The sequence below is a fragment of the Podarcis vaucheri genome (assembly GCF_965113315.1).
Source record: "Podarcis vaucheri genome assembly, chromosome: 14".
NCBI lineage: Eukaryota > Metazoa > Chordata > Lepidosauria > Squamata > Lacertidae > Podarcis > Podarcis vaucheri.
The window spans coordinates 30,929,563-30,947,603 of record NC_138752.1 but is presented as its reverse complement, the minus strand read 5'-3'; the positions used below and the strand labels follow the sequence as shown (position 1 = coordinate 30,947,603).

At 47.8% G+C, this 18,041-nt stretch overlaps 1 protein-coding gene across 2 annotated transcripts in view; it reads left to right on the top strand.

The window, feature by feature from the left end:
- Nucleotides 1–18,041, top strand: part of PRKCB (protein kinase C beta) — a 187,370-nt gene that overhangs the window by 99,994 nt on the left and 69,335 nt on the right. For both annotated transcript variants that reach the window (XM_082199358.1, XM_082199357.1), the window contains exons 5-7: nucleotides 741–869; nucleotides 16,366–16,522; nucleotides 17,863–17,997. In XM_082199358.1, coding sequence (XP_082055484.1) covers nucleotides 741–869; nucleotides 16,366–16,522; nucleotides 17,863–17,997 — 421 coding nt within the window. The remainder of the gene's footprint in view (nucleotides 1–740; nucleotides 870–16,365; nucleotides 16,523–17,862; nucleotides 17,998–18,041) is intronic.

Genomic DNA, 18,041 nt, shown 5'->3' with positions numbered 1-18,041 from the left:
TTTATTGAATTTTTATCCCACCTTTTTTAACTATCCGTGGCTTTTTTAGAGTGGGTGAGATGCTTTAATGCATTCTACCTCCTGGTTTTAATGTTTGCATGTTTCTGTTTTGGGTAAGTTATTTTGTAAGTCGCTTAGAGTTGCCATGGCAAAAAATGGCGGCTAATGAATCTACTTAATGATAATAATACTGTAGAGTAGCTCTCTGGGGCCACTGCAATGGAGATGGTGGAAGGAGAGATCTTAGAGGAGTTGATGGATGTAAATGAGGTGGGACAGGAACTCATCAGGTCTCAAGCCCACAATCCTCTAGGTGTCCGATGGCATGTAGGGGTTTTTAGATGGTCAGACTAGGGCCAGGGGGAGACTAGGATTCAAATCCCCACTTGGCCATGAGGCTCACTGGGTGACCCTGGGCCAGTCTCTGCCTGTCAACATACCTCACAGGTTTCTTGTGGGGACTAAATGAAGAGGGGGAGAGCCATGTGTGCCACCTTTAGCTCCTTGGAGAAAAAAAGTGGGATATTAATACAACCAAGGAACAAAGAAATAAATATAATTTTTCAGGCAGAAGGCAGGGAAGAATCTAGTGTGTGTTCAGAAATGAACAGCAGCAGAAACCTATGTGGCGTCCCATTAAAGGAGGTGGAATGCATGATATCCTGATGGCAGGTGAAGCACAATGTCTTGATCCCCATTCTGGGACCTGAACTCTCTCCTTCCAATTCTCTCTCCACTAGCCTGCATGATGAACGTCCACAAACGCTGCGTGATGAACGTACCAAGTCTCTGTGGCACAGACCACACTGAGCGCCGGGGCAGGATACACATCACAGCGGAAATTGAAAACGAGGTCCTCACCGTCGTAGGTGAGTGGGTAGTTTGTTTTGTGTTTCCTTGAGGGAAAGTTCAGGGGCAAAAACATCTTGCCTCCCTCTTTGCCTTCCAAAGAGCTTTCAAAAACTATCATGGAACTGTTTGTGTGTACACCCTTGTGCAAATTAATTTAAACCAACAATGTAGTTTATTGTACAAAATTCACATATAGACAGCGGCGTAGCGTGGGTTGTCAGCACCCGGGGCAAGGCAAGTAATTTGCGCCCCCTAACCCCTAACCTGCCGCCGCTGCCAGCTTCTTCTTGCTGCTGCCTGGGCTGGTCTGGTGTGGTTCTCTCCCACGCTCAGCGCTGCGCTGGGCGGCCGCTGCACTGTCCCTCCCCCAGATAGTCCCTCACTCTCTCTCCGCACCGCACGCCTGGCACCCACCCCCTCCACAGTGGGCGGTGACCCAGCGGCTCGGATCGGATTCGCACAGCCAGCACTGCAGTGAGAGAGAGTGAGTGAGCCAGGTAGGGGCAGAGAGCTGCAAGTGCGAGCGCCCCCCCCCCGATGTTGCGGCCGGTGCGGCCGGCCCCCCCTGCACCCCCCATGCTATGCCACTGCATATAGATGTACAAAACTCACATATATGTACATTAGTTACGGATATGACCTCCGCTATTTTTAAGCAGCATTTGAACACGGTTTGGCATGGAGTCTACTAGTTTCGAACAGTCACTGTTGATTGTCGAATTCCTGTAACACACTTGAATCAGTGCCTGAATGAGCTTCTCCATAGTCGCACAGTCTACAGCATGGAGGCGACTTTTGCATATAGCCTACAAATTCTCAGTGGGATTTGCATCCGGGGAATTCCCTGGCCAATCAAGTACCTGTATTTGCTACTCTGTCACGAATTTCTTCTCCATTTTTGATGTGTGACAGGGAGCTAGGTACAGCTGCAATATCACAGTACCGCCAGGATACCTCTTTTCCAGATCTGGAATAACGCTCTTTCGTAGAACCTCAATATATTGTGGCAAGCGCATCATTCCTTCTATTGGCTGCAGGCTTCCAACACCATAATGACAAGAAGCCCCAAGTTGGGGGTTGGTGTGCGTTTTTTAAATTTCATTTTATACTGTATCTAAAACAGGTAGAACAATTTTAGCAGCAGCTGAAAATTGAAATGATAAAATTAAAATTAAACTATAAAATAGGCATGTAGGATGAGTACAGCTGTACATGCGTTAAAATAACAAAAGTCCAAGTTAAAAAAAATCAGCTCTATCAGATTATCAAGTCTGGTTTTAGATTTGCCTTAGATTTGACAAGGGTTTTTCTTGAAAATGATGGTTCCACTGTATATGTAATAAAGGAATTCTACGGGTGGTGCTGCGGGTTAAACCACAGAGCCTAGGGCTTGCCAATCAGAAGGTTGGCGGTTCAAATCCCTGTGACGGGGTGAGCTCCCACTGCTCGGTCCCTGCTCCTGCCAACCTAGCAGTTCGAAAGCACCTCAAAGTGCAAGTAGATAAATAGGTACCGCTCCGGCGGGAAGGTAAACGGCGTTTCTGTGTGCTGCTCTGGTTCGCCAGAAGTGGCTTAGTCATGCTGGCCACTTGACCCAGAAGCTGTACGCCGGCTCCCTTGGCCAATAAAGCGAGATGAGCGCCGCAACCCCAGAGTTGGCCACGACTGGACCTAATGGTCAGGGGTCCCTTTATCTTTACCTTACATCATATAAAGTGTTTGGAGGTTAGTGTTGCATGCCACCCCAGATCTCTGACTGGTGCAAGAGTTTCAAGTGCTTACCCTGGGTTCCACCAGAGTATTCTTATTAATACTCAGGTGGCGCTGTGGTCTAAACCACTGAGCCTCTTGAGCTTGCTGGTTGCAACATTGGCACTTTGAATCCACGTGATGGGGTGAGCTCCCGTTGCTCTGTCCCAGCTCCTGCAACCTAGCAGTTTGAAAGCACACCAGCATGAGTAGATGAATAGGTACTGCTGTGGCTGCAGGTAAACTGTGTCTCCATGTGTTCTGGCACTCATCACAGTGTCCCGTTGCACCAGAAGTGGTTTAGTTATGCTGGCCACATGACCCAGAAAGCTGTCTGTGGACACGCTGGCTCTCTTGGCCTGAAAGTGGAGATGAGCGTTGCACCCCATAGTCAAATTCGACTGGAATTAACCATCCAAGAGTCCTTTACCTTTTATTAATAATAACCATTGAATTTATAGCATGCCCTTCCTCCCCAAGAGGTCAGGGCAGCAAACAAATGTACTATTTAAAAGCAGAATTAGAAACATTATTCCACCCATTGACCTCGAGGTTGCCAGAAACAGTCTTCTTCAGCCACCACCAAATGTGTGGGTAAGCAGGAATGTTTTTGAATTCCTTTTGAAAGCTAATCATGATGGAGACAGGCACACCTCCCTAGGGGAAGGCATTCCACAACTGGGGAGCCACCACTGAAAAGGCTCTGTCATGGGTCAGCACCAGCCAGAGAATCCCCTATGGAAGCACCACCACCAAGTGCTCAGCTGCTGATCACAGGGTTTGAGACGGTTGGTACAGGGGTAGATGCTCTTTTAGGGGTTTGGGTTGCAAGCCATTTAGGGCTTTATATGGTAGCACTAACACCTTAGAAGTGTGATATCCATGTATATGAACATAAAAAGAGCCTGCTGGATCAGGCCAGTGACCCATCCTGCCCAGCATCCTATTCTCACAATGGCCAACCAGATGGCTGTGGGAAACCCGCAAGTAGGATTCTATCTCAAGAGTATTCTCCCCTCCTGCAGCTTCCAGCTTTTCTTTCTGAGCAGGGGATACATTTAACCACTTCATGCCTCTTCAAGCAGGAGAATAAGGGTGTTTTATTGCTCCAGGTCTTCCCCATCTCCCAGCAGCTGCTACTTCCTCCCAGCTGCATGAGCTACTCTCTGTGATCTCTGGGGTTTTGGTGTCCTGAAATGACCTTAGCATGTTTCAGATGTTTTGTTTTAGACAAATACTGTGGACTACCGCTCCTCATTCACCCAGACCAAACACTGTTCATCAGAGCTTTGGGTCTGTGGTATGAAGTGCACAGAGGAAAAGTATTTTAGGACTACTGCACAGAGGAATTCAGTGTGAGTTGCTGTTGCTTCTTGAAGTGAGGAACTAATTCCCACCCTCCTGTTTCTCACCATTTCACACCTGTTCTCAGTGGGAATCAGTGAGAGAGCACCCTGAGGAGTCTGAATCACATTTCCCTCAAATATAAATCTGTAAGTGGTTTACATTTTTTAAAAAACCTAAACACTGATATACAGTGGTACCTCAGGTTAAGTACTTAATTCGTTCTGGAGGTCTGTTCTTAACCTGAAACTGTTCTTAACCTGAAGCACCACTTTAGCTAATGGGGCCTTCTGCTGCCGCCGCGCCACCAGAGCACGATTTCTGTTCTCATCTTGAAGCAAAGTTCTTAACCCGAGGTACTATTTCTGGGTTAGTGGAGTCTGTAACCTGAAGCGTATGTAACCTGAAGCATATGTAACCTGAGGTACCACTGTACAATAATGATGCTTAGTACCTAAAAAAGTACTAACACTACAAACATAACCAGTGGTGTCTAGGTTCAGGGGGTCAAATAACCATTAATATTTCTGCAGTGGGGCCCCTGTTTCCTAGAGTTGCCCAGTCAGCATGAAAAGGGAGCTTTTTAGCCAATGAGGAGTCTTCTCACCCTTTGTGCCCGTTGGAGCCAATCGGAGTGAAAGGAAGTGAGTCATCCACTGAGGATGGGCTCCTAGGGTCACTCTGGAGAAGGTGTGCAGGAAGAACACCAAGGAGGAGTTGTTGTGTATGCTCCAAAGCTAAGCATCTAGGAGCACCGAAAAGATTAGGAGATTCAGCTTCAAGAGAATGGGGTGCAAGTTCTGTTTGCTACGAAGGCAAACACAACTTGAAGCGTCTCTGAAATTTGATATTGGAGCATTCCAAATAATTTGCCTGTGGATGTGCACAGAAAATGTGGAGAGTTGCATTGATCTTTGCAGGGCATCCCTAATTATTATTATTGTATAATTATAACATTATTGCGTCATCTCAGAGTATTGCATCATCTTAGAAAGGGCATGGCTGTGACTACGCTTCTGAACATAACACTAGTAATCAAGGACTGACAACTCATTTGACATGCATCAAAATTTAAATGAGCATGAAACTCACCAGTGGGTCAAGAAAAAATAACCCAATCATTACACGTCCCAAAGTAGCTCCAAAGTTGAAATTAGTACCTAGCAATTCTCCCCTGTCAAAAAAGATAACAAGAAGCCCTCTTATGCCTCAACCTCAACAGCCAGCAAGTCCTCTCAAGAGTTCTTCTTCTGGATGAAGGCTCCCTTATGACATCTCTCAGAGCTGGAGCGGGGGGGGGGGGCAAGGCAGGTAAAAGCAGGCCACTCCCTGACGAACTGCATCATGATGGCAACACTGAATATTCTACACTTTAATTTCTTTGGAGGGTGAGAACTATTTGTTTTAGCAAAGTAGAAACTTAACATTTCAGTTGTCCAAACATCCACTTGCCCACTGCCAATCATGTTTTGTTCCATTACTTCTCCCTGGTCCTGAGTGCTGCTTTGGCACCGTTTTTTAATTTTACTTATTTTACTTCTACTTCTTCCTCCTTCTTAGATGAGGCATGGAGAAGAATTTCATTTGGTCCCTATTTTTAGGCACACAATTTGCACCTCCCAGACACAGATTGCAGCATAATTATCCTTCAGATTTTGCAGTATAGATTTTTGTGATACCAAAATGCTTTGAAATGTGTGTTTTAGGTTAATAGATGTTTATAAAGGCATACACTGAGATACACATGGTAAAATGCATACTTAGGTACCTATACAATACACTCATGAATAAATGCCTATGACTCTGAGGTGGGTGGGTCCATCCCTCAATAAAACCCACGAAAGGTCCATGCTGTGATGGAGTGCTGGCACAGTCATAATTTGCTGTGCAATGAGCTCTCAGAGGGTGGGCGAGTGCATTGTGAGTCAGGAAACAAATATTTTTACAAGGAATGCTTAACAGTCATTGAAAGGGGGAGTTTTGGCTCATCTCGGGGGGGCAAACACGATAAACAAAAGCTGCAAAGCATGTTTCTGAGGTAGTAGTGTTGTACCCAAGCCAAGGGAGGAGTCATGAATTGCTGAGTCAAGGCAAAGCAGCCTGGCTGGCTCATCATGAATCATCTCCAAGAAATGGCAGTTGTAAGTCTGGCAATTGCTGAATTATACAGCAATTGCTGCTGTTCCTTTTTTCAGTGCATCTGAAATTCCAGCATGTAATTTCATAGATCTGTAGAGTTAGAAGGGATCTCAAGGGTGACATCTAGTCCAACCCCCTGCAATGCAGGAATTGCAGCTGAAGACTCCCAGACAGGTGGCCATCCAACCATTGCTTAAAAACCTCAAATGAAGGTGATCCACCACCTTCCAAGGTAGTCAATCAGCTCTTACCTTCAGGAAGTTCCTCAGTTTACCACAAATACATCCACCCACACACCTCACGTTTTAATGAAATAAAAAAGGAGGTGCCACAAGTTAGAGCATCTGCCTTCATGCATCATCATCATCATACATATAAAAACATTGTAGTTGTTGTTTAGTCGTTTAGTCGCCTCCGACTCTTTGTGACCCCATGGACCAGAGCACGCCAGGCACTTCTGTCTTCCACTGCCTCCCGCAGTTTGGTCAAACTCATGCTGGTAGCTTTGAGAACACTATCCAACCATCTCATCCTCTGTCGTCCCCTTCTCCTTGTGCCCTCAATCTTTCCCAACATCAGGGTCTTTTCCAGGGAGTCTTCTCTTCTCATAAGGTGGCCAAAGTATTGGAGCCTCAGCTTCATGACCTGTCCTTCCAGTGAGCACTCAGGGCTGATTTCCTTCAGAATGGATAGGTTTGATCTTCTTGCATTCCATGGGACTCTCAAGAGTCTCCTCCAGCACCATAATTCAAAAGCATCAATTCTTCAGCGATCAGCCTTCTTTATGGTCCAGCTCTCACTTCCATATAAAAACACAGTAAAACATTAAACATTAATGCCTTCCCAAGTTCAATCTCCCATATCTCCAGGTAAGGCTGAATGTAAATCCTGGACAACCACTGCCAGTCATTGTAGACAGTACTGAGCTACAGATGGAACAGTGACTGTGTTTAGTCCTCCATATTGTGGAGTTGATTGGGAAGTGTGCGTTTATTTCACACGAATAGTACTGTCTTTCCAGAGCAGCCTTTCTCAGCTGTCTGCCTTCTAGATATTTTTGATTTACAACTCCATGCTGGCTGGGACTGATGGAAGCTGTAGTCCATAACATCTGGAGGGCACCAGGTTGGGGAAGGGCTCTTCTCAAGCGTTCCCTCTGGTCTTTTGGAATTTTGTTTTCCAGGAAAACACGAGGTTGCCTTCTGCAGAACGAAGCCTCTCTCTGGGAGGCACAGATGTATCTAGAGTGCTCTCTTGTGGCATCAGAAGCAAAGAGCATGTGTAAAGCCAGGAAATCCAAAGGCCTTTGTTCAAAAGGACAGAAATCATGTCTCATCTATGGTGGATCTTCAGAGGGATTTGTGGGTTAGTCATGTGGCCAATCTGGATGCCCAGATCAAGGGCGTTTCTCAGCCTAACCCTAGTACTGGAAGCCAGCCCAAGAAATTTGTGATACCCACCCTTGGCACTAGAAATTAAGAAGGTCTGAATACCAGTTGCTGGAAACTGCAGGAGGGGAGAGTCCTGATGTGCTCAGGTCCTGTTAGTGGGATTCCCCCTGGGGCGTATGGTTGGCCACTGTGAGAACAGAATGCTGGACTAGTTGACCCGTTGACCCAATCCACCAGGCTCTTCTTAAGTTCTTATGGTCTTGCATTTGAGTCCTGCTTGTGGGTCTCCTGCAGGCATGTGGTTTGCCACTATGAGAACAGGATGTACAGTGGTACCTCTGGATGCAAACAGAATCTGTTCCGGAGCCCCATTCGCATCCTGAGTAGAATGCAACCCGCGTCTGTGCGTGCGCGGGTCGTGATTTGCCGCTTCTGCAAGTGCGGGTAATGTCATTTTGAGCAGCTGTGCATGCACGAGCGGCGAAACCCAGAAGTAACGTGTTCCGTTACTTCCAGGTCGCCGCAGAGCGTAACCTGAAAACACTCAACCTGAAACATATTTAACCCGAGTTATGACTGTACTGAGTTACCATTTCATTAATGCAAGGATTTATGTTTGTGCAACAGTACTCTCCCTGTCTCCTTCCCCATGCACCCCCTAAAACTGTTCTAGGGGGTTCCCCCAATCCTCTAGAGCAGATTTGGGGAGGGCAAGGAATGTGCGGGGAGGTGGGGAGTCCCATTGCACAAGTGGAAATCCTTGCACTGATGGGGAATGGTTACTTAGTGCTGTTTTGGATACAAATCAGTATTGGGGTTCAAATTGCAATGCAATAAAATACAATATAACAAATAAAAGAAGCAGTAAAGATACAGTTAAAGCGTCTAGCACAGTGCAGTACAATTGCTACAATTTAAAAATCATTAAGTGGTCCAGTCAGAGCCTCAGCAATTTTCATCTGTGGGAGGGAAAGTTTGGGACTTGCAGATATAGCATGATATCTAAGCCACCGCTAACCGACAGAGATCTGAACATGATTTACAATCATGTTTTAAAGCAAGAAAATTCAATATAAGCTTGAAACCAAAATTAAAAGTCAAGCCGTATCAATGCATCAGATGAATATCCATCAGCTATAGCTGGCTCAGAGGCAGAGCATCTGCATGGCATGCCTCAACTCCCAGGTTCAATCCCTGACAGTTCCAGGAAGGGCTGGGAGAGACCCCCTAGCTGAAAGCCTGGAAAGCTGCTGCCAGTCAGTGCAGACAGTACTGAGCTAGATGGGTCACTGGTCTCGCTCAGTGTAAGGCTGGTTTTATTATTACTAATGACACTATTGATCACAAATAATTTCTCCCCACCAAAGGTCTGGGTGAAGAGCTAAGTTTTTAATGGGCACTGAACCCAATTAAGGTAGGCAGCAGACGTATGTCTGAAGGCAGGGAGTTCCATAAATGAGGAGAGACCACAGTGTAGATTGTATCCCAATTGATCCAAGTCACGCCCACCTGCCCATCAGCTGATGTCACTCAGATGGGCAGGAGACATCAGCTGATGGTCAGAGGGTGGGGGTCAATTCTATCTTAGCTGCATGTGCCAGTTCCCCACAGGAAACTGGTGCACTCAGTCAACGCAGCCTGTTTTAACACACCCACACCCGTATCATCTGATGAGCAGGGGTGAAATTCTGTCCAATTTGGCAGGAGTTTGTGCAACCCCCTTCCTGAATCAGGTAACCAACACTAAAAAAAAATCTATTTCCAATACAAACACCTTCCATCCTGCAGGATTCATAGACTCATAGAATTGTAGCATTGGATGGGGCCCCAAGAGTCATCTAGTTCAACCCCTTGCAATGCAGGAATTACAACTAAAGAATTGGTGTTATATGATGTAATTAGCTGTGATGCGCCAAACTCAGGCAGCTGCACTCTATGCTTCTTGCAGCTTCTAGTCTGTCTTCAAGAGGAGCCCCACATAGAGTGCAACGCAATGATCTGATCAGCAGGTTATCGTAGTGAGTGGGATTAAATTTTCTTTAATTCAAAAGTAAGAAATTATACATCTTTCTGCTTTGTTGCATCAACTGATGTGGCTAAAGGGTGGAGGTTAGGATGATTGCTGAGTTTGGGGAGAGCTGGGGTGCTCCAGCAGCAGAAGTGGGGGTAGAGTGCAGCAGTGAGTGGGGGCAGAAGACAGCAATTTCTGTTTCATCTCAGGTGGCAAAATGGGAACAGGCTGCCCCTGGGAACACCTACAACTCTGACCAACCCCAGCCAACGTGGCTGGACAATGCTGGGGCTGATGGAAATTGCATTCCGAAACATCTGGAGGATGCCAGGTTGATGAAGGCTGCCAATGACAATTCAGAACCCCCTCTGGTTCTCCATGCACAGTTTTCGCTGGGGAATAAATTCATCGCTCCTGAAAAAGAGGCAACAAGGAGACCCTTTCACCACCTTTAGCAATCCTGAGTGTGAAAACAAAATAACACAGCGTGCTAAGGAGCATCTAACCATTGACTAGTCACTTAATTGGCCACTAGTCCCTATGGCTTAATTAAGGGGTGACCTTGAATGCCCAACATTTGTGATTAAGAAAATGACTCACTTGGTGGTGCAGTCGCAATATCAGCCCGTAGATGGCAGTGCTTGACTTCCAGAATTTTTTAGGGCTTTGATTGCCTGGCATTTGATTTCAAAAGCCACCAGAAATGGCTGGTGTTATAGCGGGAATCAAGGTCGTGTTGTAAGGCTTTGGAAAGAAAGCACCCCACCCCCACCATCTCTTTGATGCAGGCAGCTTCTCTCGGTGACTTAAGATCAGCCGAGGAGGAATCTTCTAAGCTTGCCTGTGTGTCATCTGATTTGCTTTTCTTGTTACAAATTCCTTATTGCCAATTCCTTCATAAATATAGAATGTGGTATCTACGTTGTCAGAATCCCCTTCTTCCTCCTGCCCCTGAAGGTCGCGGATCAGCATTTGAAAATGTTTTAGCTGCATCTGTTGACTTCAGAGGGGAAAGACTAAACCAGGGAACGGATAACAAAGAGCCTTGTGGTATCTTAAAGATGACTCAACTTATTGTGGCAGAAGCTATGAAATCTCTTGCTCTTGCTGCAATCCACTAACACGGCCACCTCTCTGGAAATCATTTGCACATTCTTCAGGACCCTGGACAGTAACTGTGATCTGTGCCTTGTTCCCTTCTTGACTCATTCCCAGTTTCCCTGACAATTATGCTTGTCAGAGCAAGGAAGTTATAGCTATTACTGGCCCCCAAAATAAACCTGAGACAAACAGAACCAAGTGTGCTTATTTTGAAAGGTTCAGAATTCTATTTTTCCGTGTGTGTGTGTGTGTGTGTGTGTGTGTGTCTGTGTGTGTGTCTGTGTGCAGATTATGCCTAATTTCTAAACTACAATTCACAGGATTCTTTTCGAGGGGGGATATGCTTTGAATGTGATCCCAAAGTCAGCTGCTGGAGCAAGTTATCTGCTTGGAGTTGTCCAACTTCCTGCAACTTCAGTCTGACCCTGTCTCCTTCCTGACACCTGCCTAAGCCATTTCTCTCACCCCCATTCATGATCAGGAGAGGATAGCCTAGTTCAGTGTTTCCCAACCTTTTTTGGGCAAAGGCACACTTGTTTCATGAAAAAAAAATCTCGAGGCACACCACCATTACAGCCCCGTGACGTCAGCGCGCAGCGTCACGCCGGGAGGGACATGAATTGCTAGCAAATTACATAATCACCTCCTTGAGGGCTGGCTCATCTTCTCCGAAGGCAGAACCCCATTAATTAACAGCACAGACTCACACCATAGCCAAGACGAGGGGGGGAAACCTCAGTCATGCACAGTCATGCACATGTGGGGGCTAAATGAGGACGAAGACCGGGCAGAGAGCAGGGTTCAAATCACCCCACCTGGCCAGGACAATCCCTGGGTGCTCCCTTGGGCCACTCGCCTGACCCACCTCGCAGGGCTGTTGTTGCGAGGATAACACGGGGAGAACCACGCACGCCCCCGGGAGCTCCTTGGAGGAGAAAGCGGGCGATGAATGCAATGCACGGAATATATGAGAGGCGACCAGGTTTTGCAGGTGAGGGGCCCCCGCCAGCCTCCGCCTCCAACACCTGGCGCAACGACGCCGAAGTTCCCCCCCGGGCTCGGCTCGGGGAGCAGCGGTGCTCCCCCCCGGCTCCCCTTCGCCCTCCCGGCTCTCTCTGCCGCTGGGGACCCCCCTCACCTGCCAAGTCCGGAGCGCCGGTGGAAGTTGCATGCATGCATGCAGGGCGCCGCGTTGCCATTGCATTGCACTGCACTCCATGCAACGCCTGCACGCATGCATTGCCTTGCACGCCCGCCAAGGGGTCTCCCCGCAGTCCGATGCGTCCCCTCTGGCGCGGATGCAGCATTGCAAAAATAAAAAAACCCCGACACAGCCCTACCTGGGGGGCAGCCTCCGCCTCCGCCGCTCCGCCTCCGCGGGGATCCCCGGGCTCCATCCTGCCGCCCGATCTCCGCGGGGGCGCAGGCAGGCTGCGCGGGGTCTGCGCGGAAGAGCCCCTGCCCGCCCGGCCGCCGCCGCCGCGCTCATTCCATGGCCAGGGGAAGAGTGCTTCAAACAAAACGCCCGGCCCGCCAGGCCACGCTGGGAAACATAGTTTGCGCACCCCGCGCGGGCGCGGAGCCCAAGGGCGAGGGGACTACGGATCCCGGCAGCCCCCGCGCCGGGGACGGAGGGGGAGAGGCCGGGTGCAGGGATGGAGGGACGGGTGGGTGAGCGAGCGAGTGAGTGGCAGCCGCCAAGCCTTGGCCGAGAGCCAGGAAGGGCCTCCCCGGAGGAGGAGGAGGAGGAGGAGGGAGGCGCAGAGCGGGAGGGAGGGAGGGAACCCCAGGGGTCATCTAGTGACGGCGCCCCAATCGAAAATTTGACTTTAAAAAAAAATCTTTCGAATTTTTTAATTTTTCCCGTGGTACACCAGGCAACATCTCGCGGCACACTAGTGTGCCGCGGAACAGTGGTTGGGAAACACTGGCCTAGTTTATGCAAGCATTTGGCTCCCTTTCCATTTAATTTTATTTAGGTGTGTGGAAACGAACCCTTAAGGTTCTTCTCAAAGTGTGGTTTTAAGGATTCCTTCCAACCCTTCTCCAGTTTGGATCATGGTCTAGGTTAGAGAAGGACCCTCTTTCACCTTGAAGATGTACAAATCCCAAGGGCTACTGCAGTGGGTGCTCTGATGCGTTGTGGAGCATTTTGTGGTGATGGAGAGAGAGAAGTCTCCTCCTTCTCTAGACTCTCGTTGGTGCTATTGCCAGCATATCCTCCAGAGTTAAATGCAAGCAAAAGCGGAAGATTGGGAGGAGGCTTTGGGGATGGATGAGAGTCCACTGTGTCTCACTTTCCAAGTTCCTAAGATTGGTTCAAGTGATGAGTTGATTTCACTTTGACTTTGATGTATGGGGAGAGGAATTGGCTCATTTCCAGTTGAAATAGAGGATCAGCTGGTTGTTCTCACTTAATCTAATTGTATTAGATTTGGATTTGCTCTGTTGCTCTGTTACAAATGGTTAGTATTTTGAGGTCTTTTGTGAATTGTAGTTATTGCAAGCCACCTTGAGTGCTCTATATAGGAAAAGGAGGTCAGGGTTAAAATATTGATACACAAATCCAGAAACCATCTTGGAAAATGCTCCTCGACTGCTCAGCCCCACAGTTCGAAATCTATGTTTCAGGGGAAGGGAATCCAGCTGCAGAACATCCAGTCCATTCTAGTTCCACCAAAATGTCACCAACACAGCCTGGAGTCGCTCCTTATTACTTCACAAATCCCAAGGTTGATCCCATGAAACTGGAGCTTGCTTGAAGCAACACATGGAAGAAATGCATCGCTCTTTGTTTTTGTCCCGTGTCCCTAGGTTGCTGGCCATTTTGCCACCCGGCATCATTCTGAAGGGCAAATCTATTTGGCAGTTCAAGGTTAATCTGTCCCTTTCTCACGGGGGATTGGTTCTTCCTGCACAGACCTGATACTTGCTAATTGAATGAGTTGATGAAGTGAGTCGTTGGCCCAAACTGGAACAAATTATGCAGCAATTAGATAAACAAGCTAGAAAGGCATTAATTAATGTGCACCGGCCCAGGAAGATGCTGCTGTAAGAAGGGCGGTGCATTTTCCATTATAAATATATGTGCAAATTTATTCTTCTTCAGTGTATTAATTACATGTTATAAGGAATGGTGGCACTAATCTTTCTTCCACTTGCTTCATGGAACTGACTCAATCTTCAATGCCCAGATGGGGCCACCCTCACATAATACCACTGCTAGGAAGTAAGGGAAGGCAATGGACTACATTGGCTGGGTTCTACCTCCTGTTTTTTTGCTGGATCCATTTCAGGATGTTATCCATCCCTGGGACTTTGCATCATCACCTTCAGTTGCCCCAAGGTGGCAGTTGGAGGCAGTTTGGGAATAACTGCCCCAAGTACCGTAATGAAGGTGTGCTGTGGTGTGCTTTTCCTTGCCTGTTGATGGAGGCTGTCGTATTGGGTACATGTGAATGACTTCATGATGCACTAAGCAGAAGTTGACCCTGGGGAGTTAGAAGTTGCAGATTTGGAAAGCACTGGCTCCTCTGTTTTTTGGAAGAAAGAGCAATGATGCAGAATAAGGCAGCCTCAATTCATCTGGCGGTGGTCAGGAAGAGAAGAGGAAATATGGCTCTTGTTAAAATGCCAACTAGTCTCTATTTCCATAATGGAAACTGAGGCTGACAGCTGTGAGCCAGTCAGAGAGGACCTGCTAAACTGGGGTTTGCATCCCCACTCTGTGTCCGATTTTCCATTCATGTGTCTGGACTGTGTATGTTTGAATGGAGGAGATATTGATCCTCTGCAAACAGGCATGTCAGTGCAGAAATATCCAGATTTCACATCTACACTCCTGGGGTCTGAAGTGGAGGTGACTGTCGAGGAATGAGACCTTGGGGTCATAAGTTGATAGCTTAACAAAGACCCTGACCCTGTGTGCAGTGGCTGTGAAGAAGGCAAATTCCACTCTGTGGATCATTGAGAGAGCAATTGAAAAATGAGACTGTCGCTATCATAACACCATATTGCATTTCTGTGGTGTGACTGCATTTGGAATACTGCATATCGTTCTGGTCGCCTCACCTCCAAAAGGATATCGCAGAGTTGGGAAAGGTCCAAGAAAGGGCAATCCAAGTGGTCAAGGGGGTGGAGTGACTCCCCTATGAGGAGGTGACATGATAGACATTTATAAAATTGTGGATGGCATGAAGAAAGTGGATTGAGAAAAAAACTTTTCTCCCTCTCTCCTAACGCTAGAACTTAGCAGACATCCAATGAAGCTGAAAGCTAGAAGGTCCAGGAAGGCAGTTCAAAGGAAGGACTTATTCAGGCAGCGCATAGTTAAAGGATGGAACTTGCTCCCATGGGAGGCGGTAATGGCCACCAACTTGGATGCCTTTAAAAGAGGAGGCAGAAGAGGTCTCTCAATGGCTATTAGCCCTGGTGAATATACTCTGCCTCCACAGCAGTAATGCTTCTGAAGACCAGTTGCTGGATACTGCATGAGAGGAATACGCTATTGTGTTTGTATTCCCTCAGGCATCTAATCAGCTTCTGTGAGAAAAGGATGTCGGACCAGATGTGCCATTGGCCTTATGCAGGCATAGGCAAACTCAGCCCTCCAGATGTTTTGGGACTACAGTTCCCATCATCCCTGACCACTGGTCCTGTTAGCTAGGGATGATGGGAGTTGTAGTCCAAAACATCTGGAGGGCCGAGTTTGCCTATGCCTGGCCTTATGTTACAGCAGGATGTCCTTGGGTTCTTAGAGTTTGTTCACAAGGCAGCCCACAGATAACGTGGAGTGCAGGGACCTTTCCCAGGTACTGCAGCACCATCACAGTTGCTCCTGGAAATTTCAAGCTCTCCTGCCTGTCTTTATATTTTAATGATGCCAAACATGCCTCAGCTGTCAATCCAGTTAGGCGGCAATTACCTTAATTGAGGCTTTTGACAACCAAATCGTGGGCAATTCTGCGGGTCAGCTTGGCGTCAGGTAGATGATTTCTTCTTTTCCCTGTATCTTCTCGTGCAGAATCTCTAGTGGCTGCATCTTCAGGGTTGGCCTGAACATAATTTCAAAGAACTACGCTGAGTGGCTTCCATTTTGGAAGCCCCGGCTGCAGTGAAACTTCCCAAGGGGCCTTTGGAAGCAAGCAAGGGGCAAGCAAGGGAGTCCAAGAGTCCATCCTGCCTTTCAGGGATAAACAAGGCATAACATTAACATATGAACATAGTAAGAGCTTGCTGGATCAGGCCAAAAAGGGCCCATCTAGTCCAGCATCCTATTCTCACATGCGTTCTGGTGTTATGAGAGAGGGAGAAAAACTTTTCTTTATCCTTGGTGTTTCCAGTGTGCAAATGAAAGATATAAAGTGGATAATAATAATATAGTGGTACCTCAGGTTAAGTACTTAATTCGTTCCGGAGGTCTGTTCTTAACCTGAAACTGTTCTTAACCTGAAGCACCACTTTAGCTAATGGGGCCTCCTGTTGCTGCCGCACCGCCGGAGCACAATTTCTGTCCTCATTCTGAAGCAAAGTTCTTAACCCGAGGTACTATTTCAGGGTTAGCGGAGTCTGTAACCTGAAGCGTATGTAACCTGAAGTGTGTGTAACCCGAGGTATAATAATAATAATAATAATAATAATAATAATAACTTTTATTATTTCTACCCCACCCGTCTGGCTGGGTTTCCCCAGCCACTCTGGGCAGCTTACAGCACTCTGGGTGGCTTACAGGATGCCCTGGTCCTTTCCCACTGAGTCTTTTCTCTCTTCCCTTTCCAGTACGAGATGCCAGAAATCTGGTTCCAATGGATCCCAACGGCTTGTCAGACCCGTATGTGAAACTCAAGCTCATCCCTGACCCGAAAAGTGAAAGCAAACAAAAGACTAAAACCATCAAATGTTCTCTGAACCCTGAGTGGAATGAAACCTTTAAATTGTGAGTACGGCTCAATGGCAACCTTTGACATCTTCTGACGGGTTCCTGGGACTCTAACTTGAAACAGAAAGGGTGGGGTGGGGTGGGGATGGCTGGCTGGCTGGCTGGCTGGCTGGCTGGTGACGCTCTCCTTCGCTGCTGCTCCAGAGTTTTGACTCAATGGGTCAAGGAATGGCCATGATGACTCCATTAGGGTAATAGCAGGAGCCCCAACCATGTGAGAGATGCCCATACTGTGGTGTTGCCTCACCTGGATGCAGGTGCCACAGTGGTGTGGAGGGGGGAGACACCTTGTGGGCTCCTACTGCATGGCAGCAGAGCTTCTGATTGTTAACTTTGGGGTATAGGAAGGTGTCACATGACAGCTATTCCCTAAGCATGGAATGGGGACCTCTCATGGGTCATGGGTGCTTTTTCAGACCCTACACCCCAGCTGAGACCCTACTGTGGCTGGGACTAAGCCTTGAAACCATTGCGAAGAGTCTGTGTGCACCAGTTTGCACAAAACTGGCATGTGCTGATTCTTATGTATAGATGCAGATTTAGAAATTAAATGTCTCAAAAGGCAAAGCGACAAATTTCCCACCCAGGCCACCTCAGATAAATGCTTTGATTTGCTTGTGCTCAACTCCACATCAGTCCTTCTCTAATTCATTTACCCCAGATTATTTTCCCAACAGACATCTTCAGGGAAGTTTTTAATGTGTGACATTTTAATGTATTTTTAATCTTTGTTGGAAGCCACCCAGAGTGGCTGGGGAGACCCAGCCAGATGGGCGGGGTACAAAACCCCAGTAAACTACAACACATCTCTCCAATTCAATTCCCCCCCTTCCTGGAAACACCCAGGGCCTGGGACCCCCCAGATACCCACCCATAGTAACACCCCTGCTGAGCCCAGTTTCCTCCCACCGGTCCCTCCTTGCAGGGCTGGTGCTTCCCTGGAATGACTGGGTTGCAAATGATGCTGTGCTTTAATTGCTGAGAAACGCTAAGCGGATTTCAGAGCGAAGTGGCAGGCTCCTTTCTTCAGCTCCTCTCCTCCCTCGCACCCATCCTGTCAGCACTGCTGAGAATGCCATCTCACGCTCCGGGTTGGCGCTGATCAAAGCCTTGCATTTCAATCGCCAGGCGCTCTGAGGTCCTCCATTTGAAGGGGACCCTGTCAGGAAATGAGGCATTAGAGAAGGCACGTCCGCCGAAAACCGTGGCTTCATTTCATGGCTGCTGATTGATTGAGTGCCCACCTGGAAGGCGTGGAAGCAGCTTGCAGATATAGCTCCCTCCAAAAAGAAGATGCCTTTTAAAATCTCTTTCCTCCTCCCTTTTGTTTCTGCCAGCCAACTGAAAGAGTCTGACAAGGACCGGAGGCTATCTGTGGAGATCTGGGACTGGGACCTGACCAGTCGGAATGATTTCATGGGGTCGCTGTCCTTTGGGATCTCAGAGCTGCTGAAAGCTGGAGTGGATGGCTGGTAAGGTGGACCTGCCTCTGAAGGGGCTTGGATCAGGGCAATCA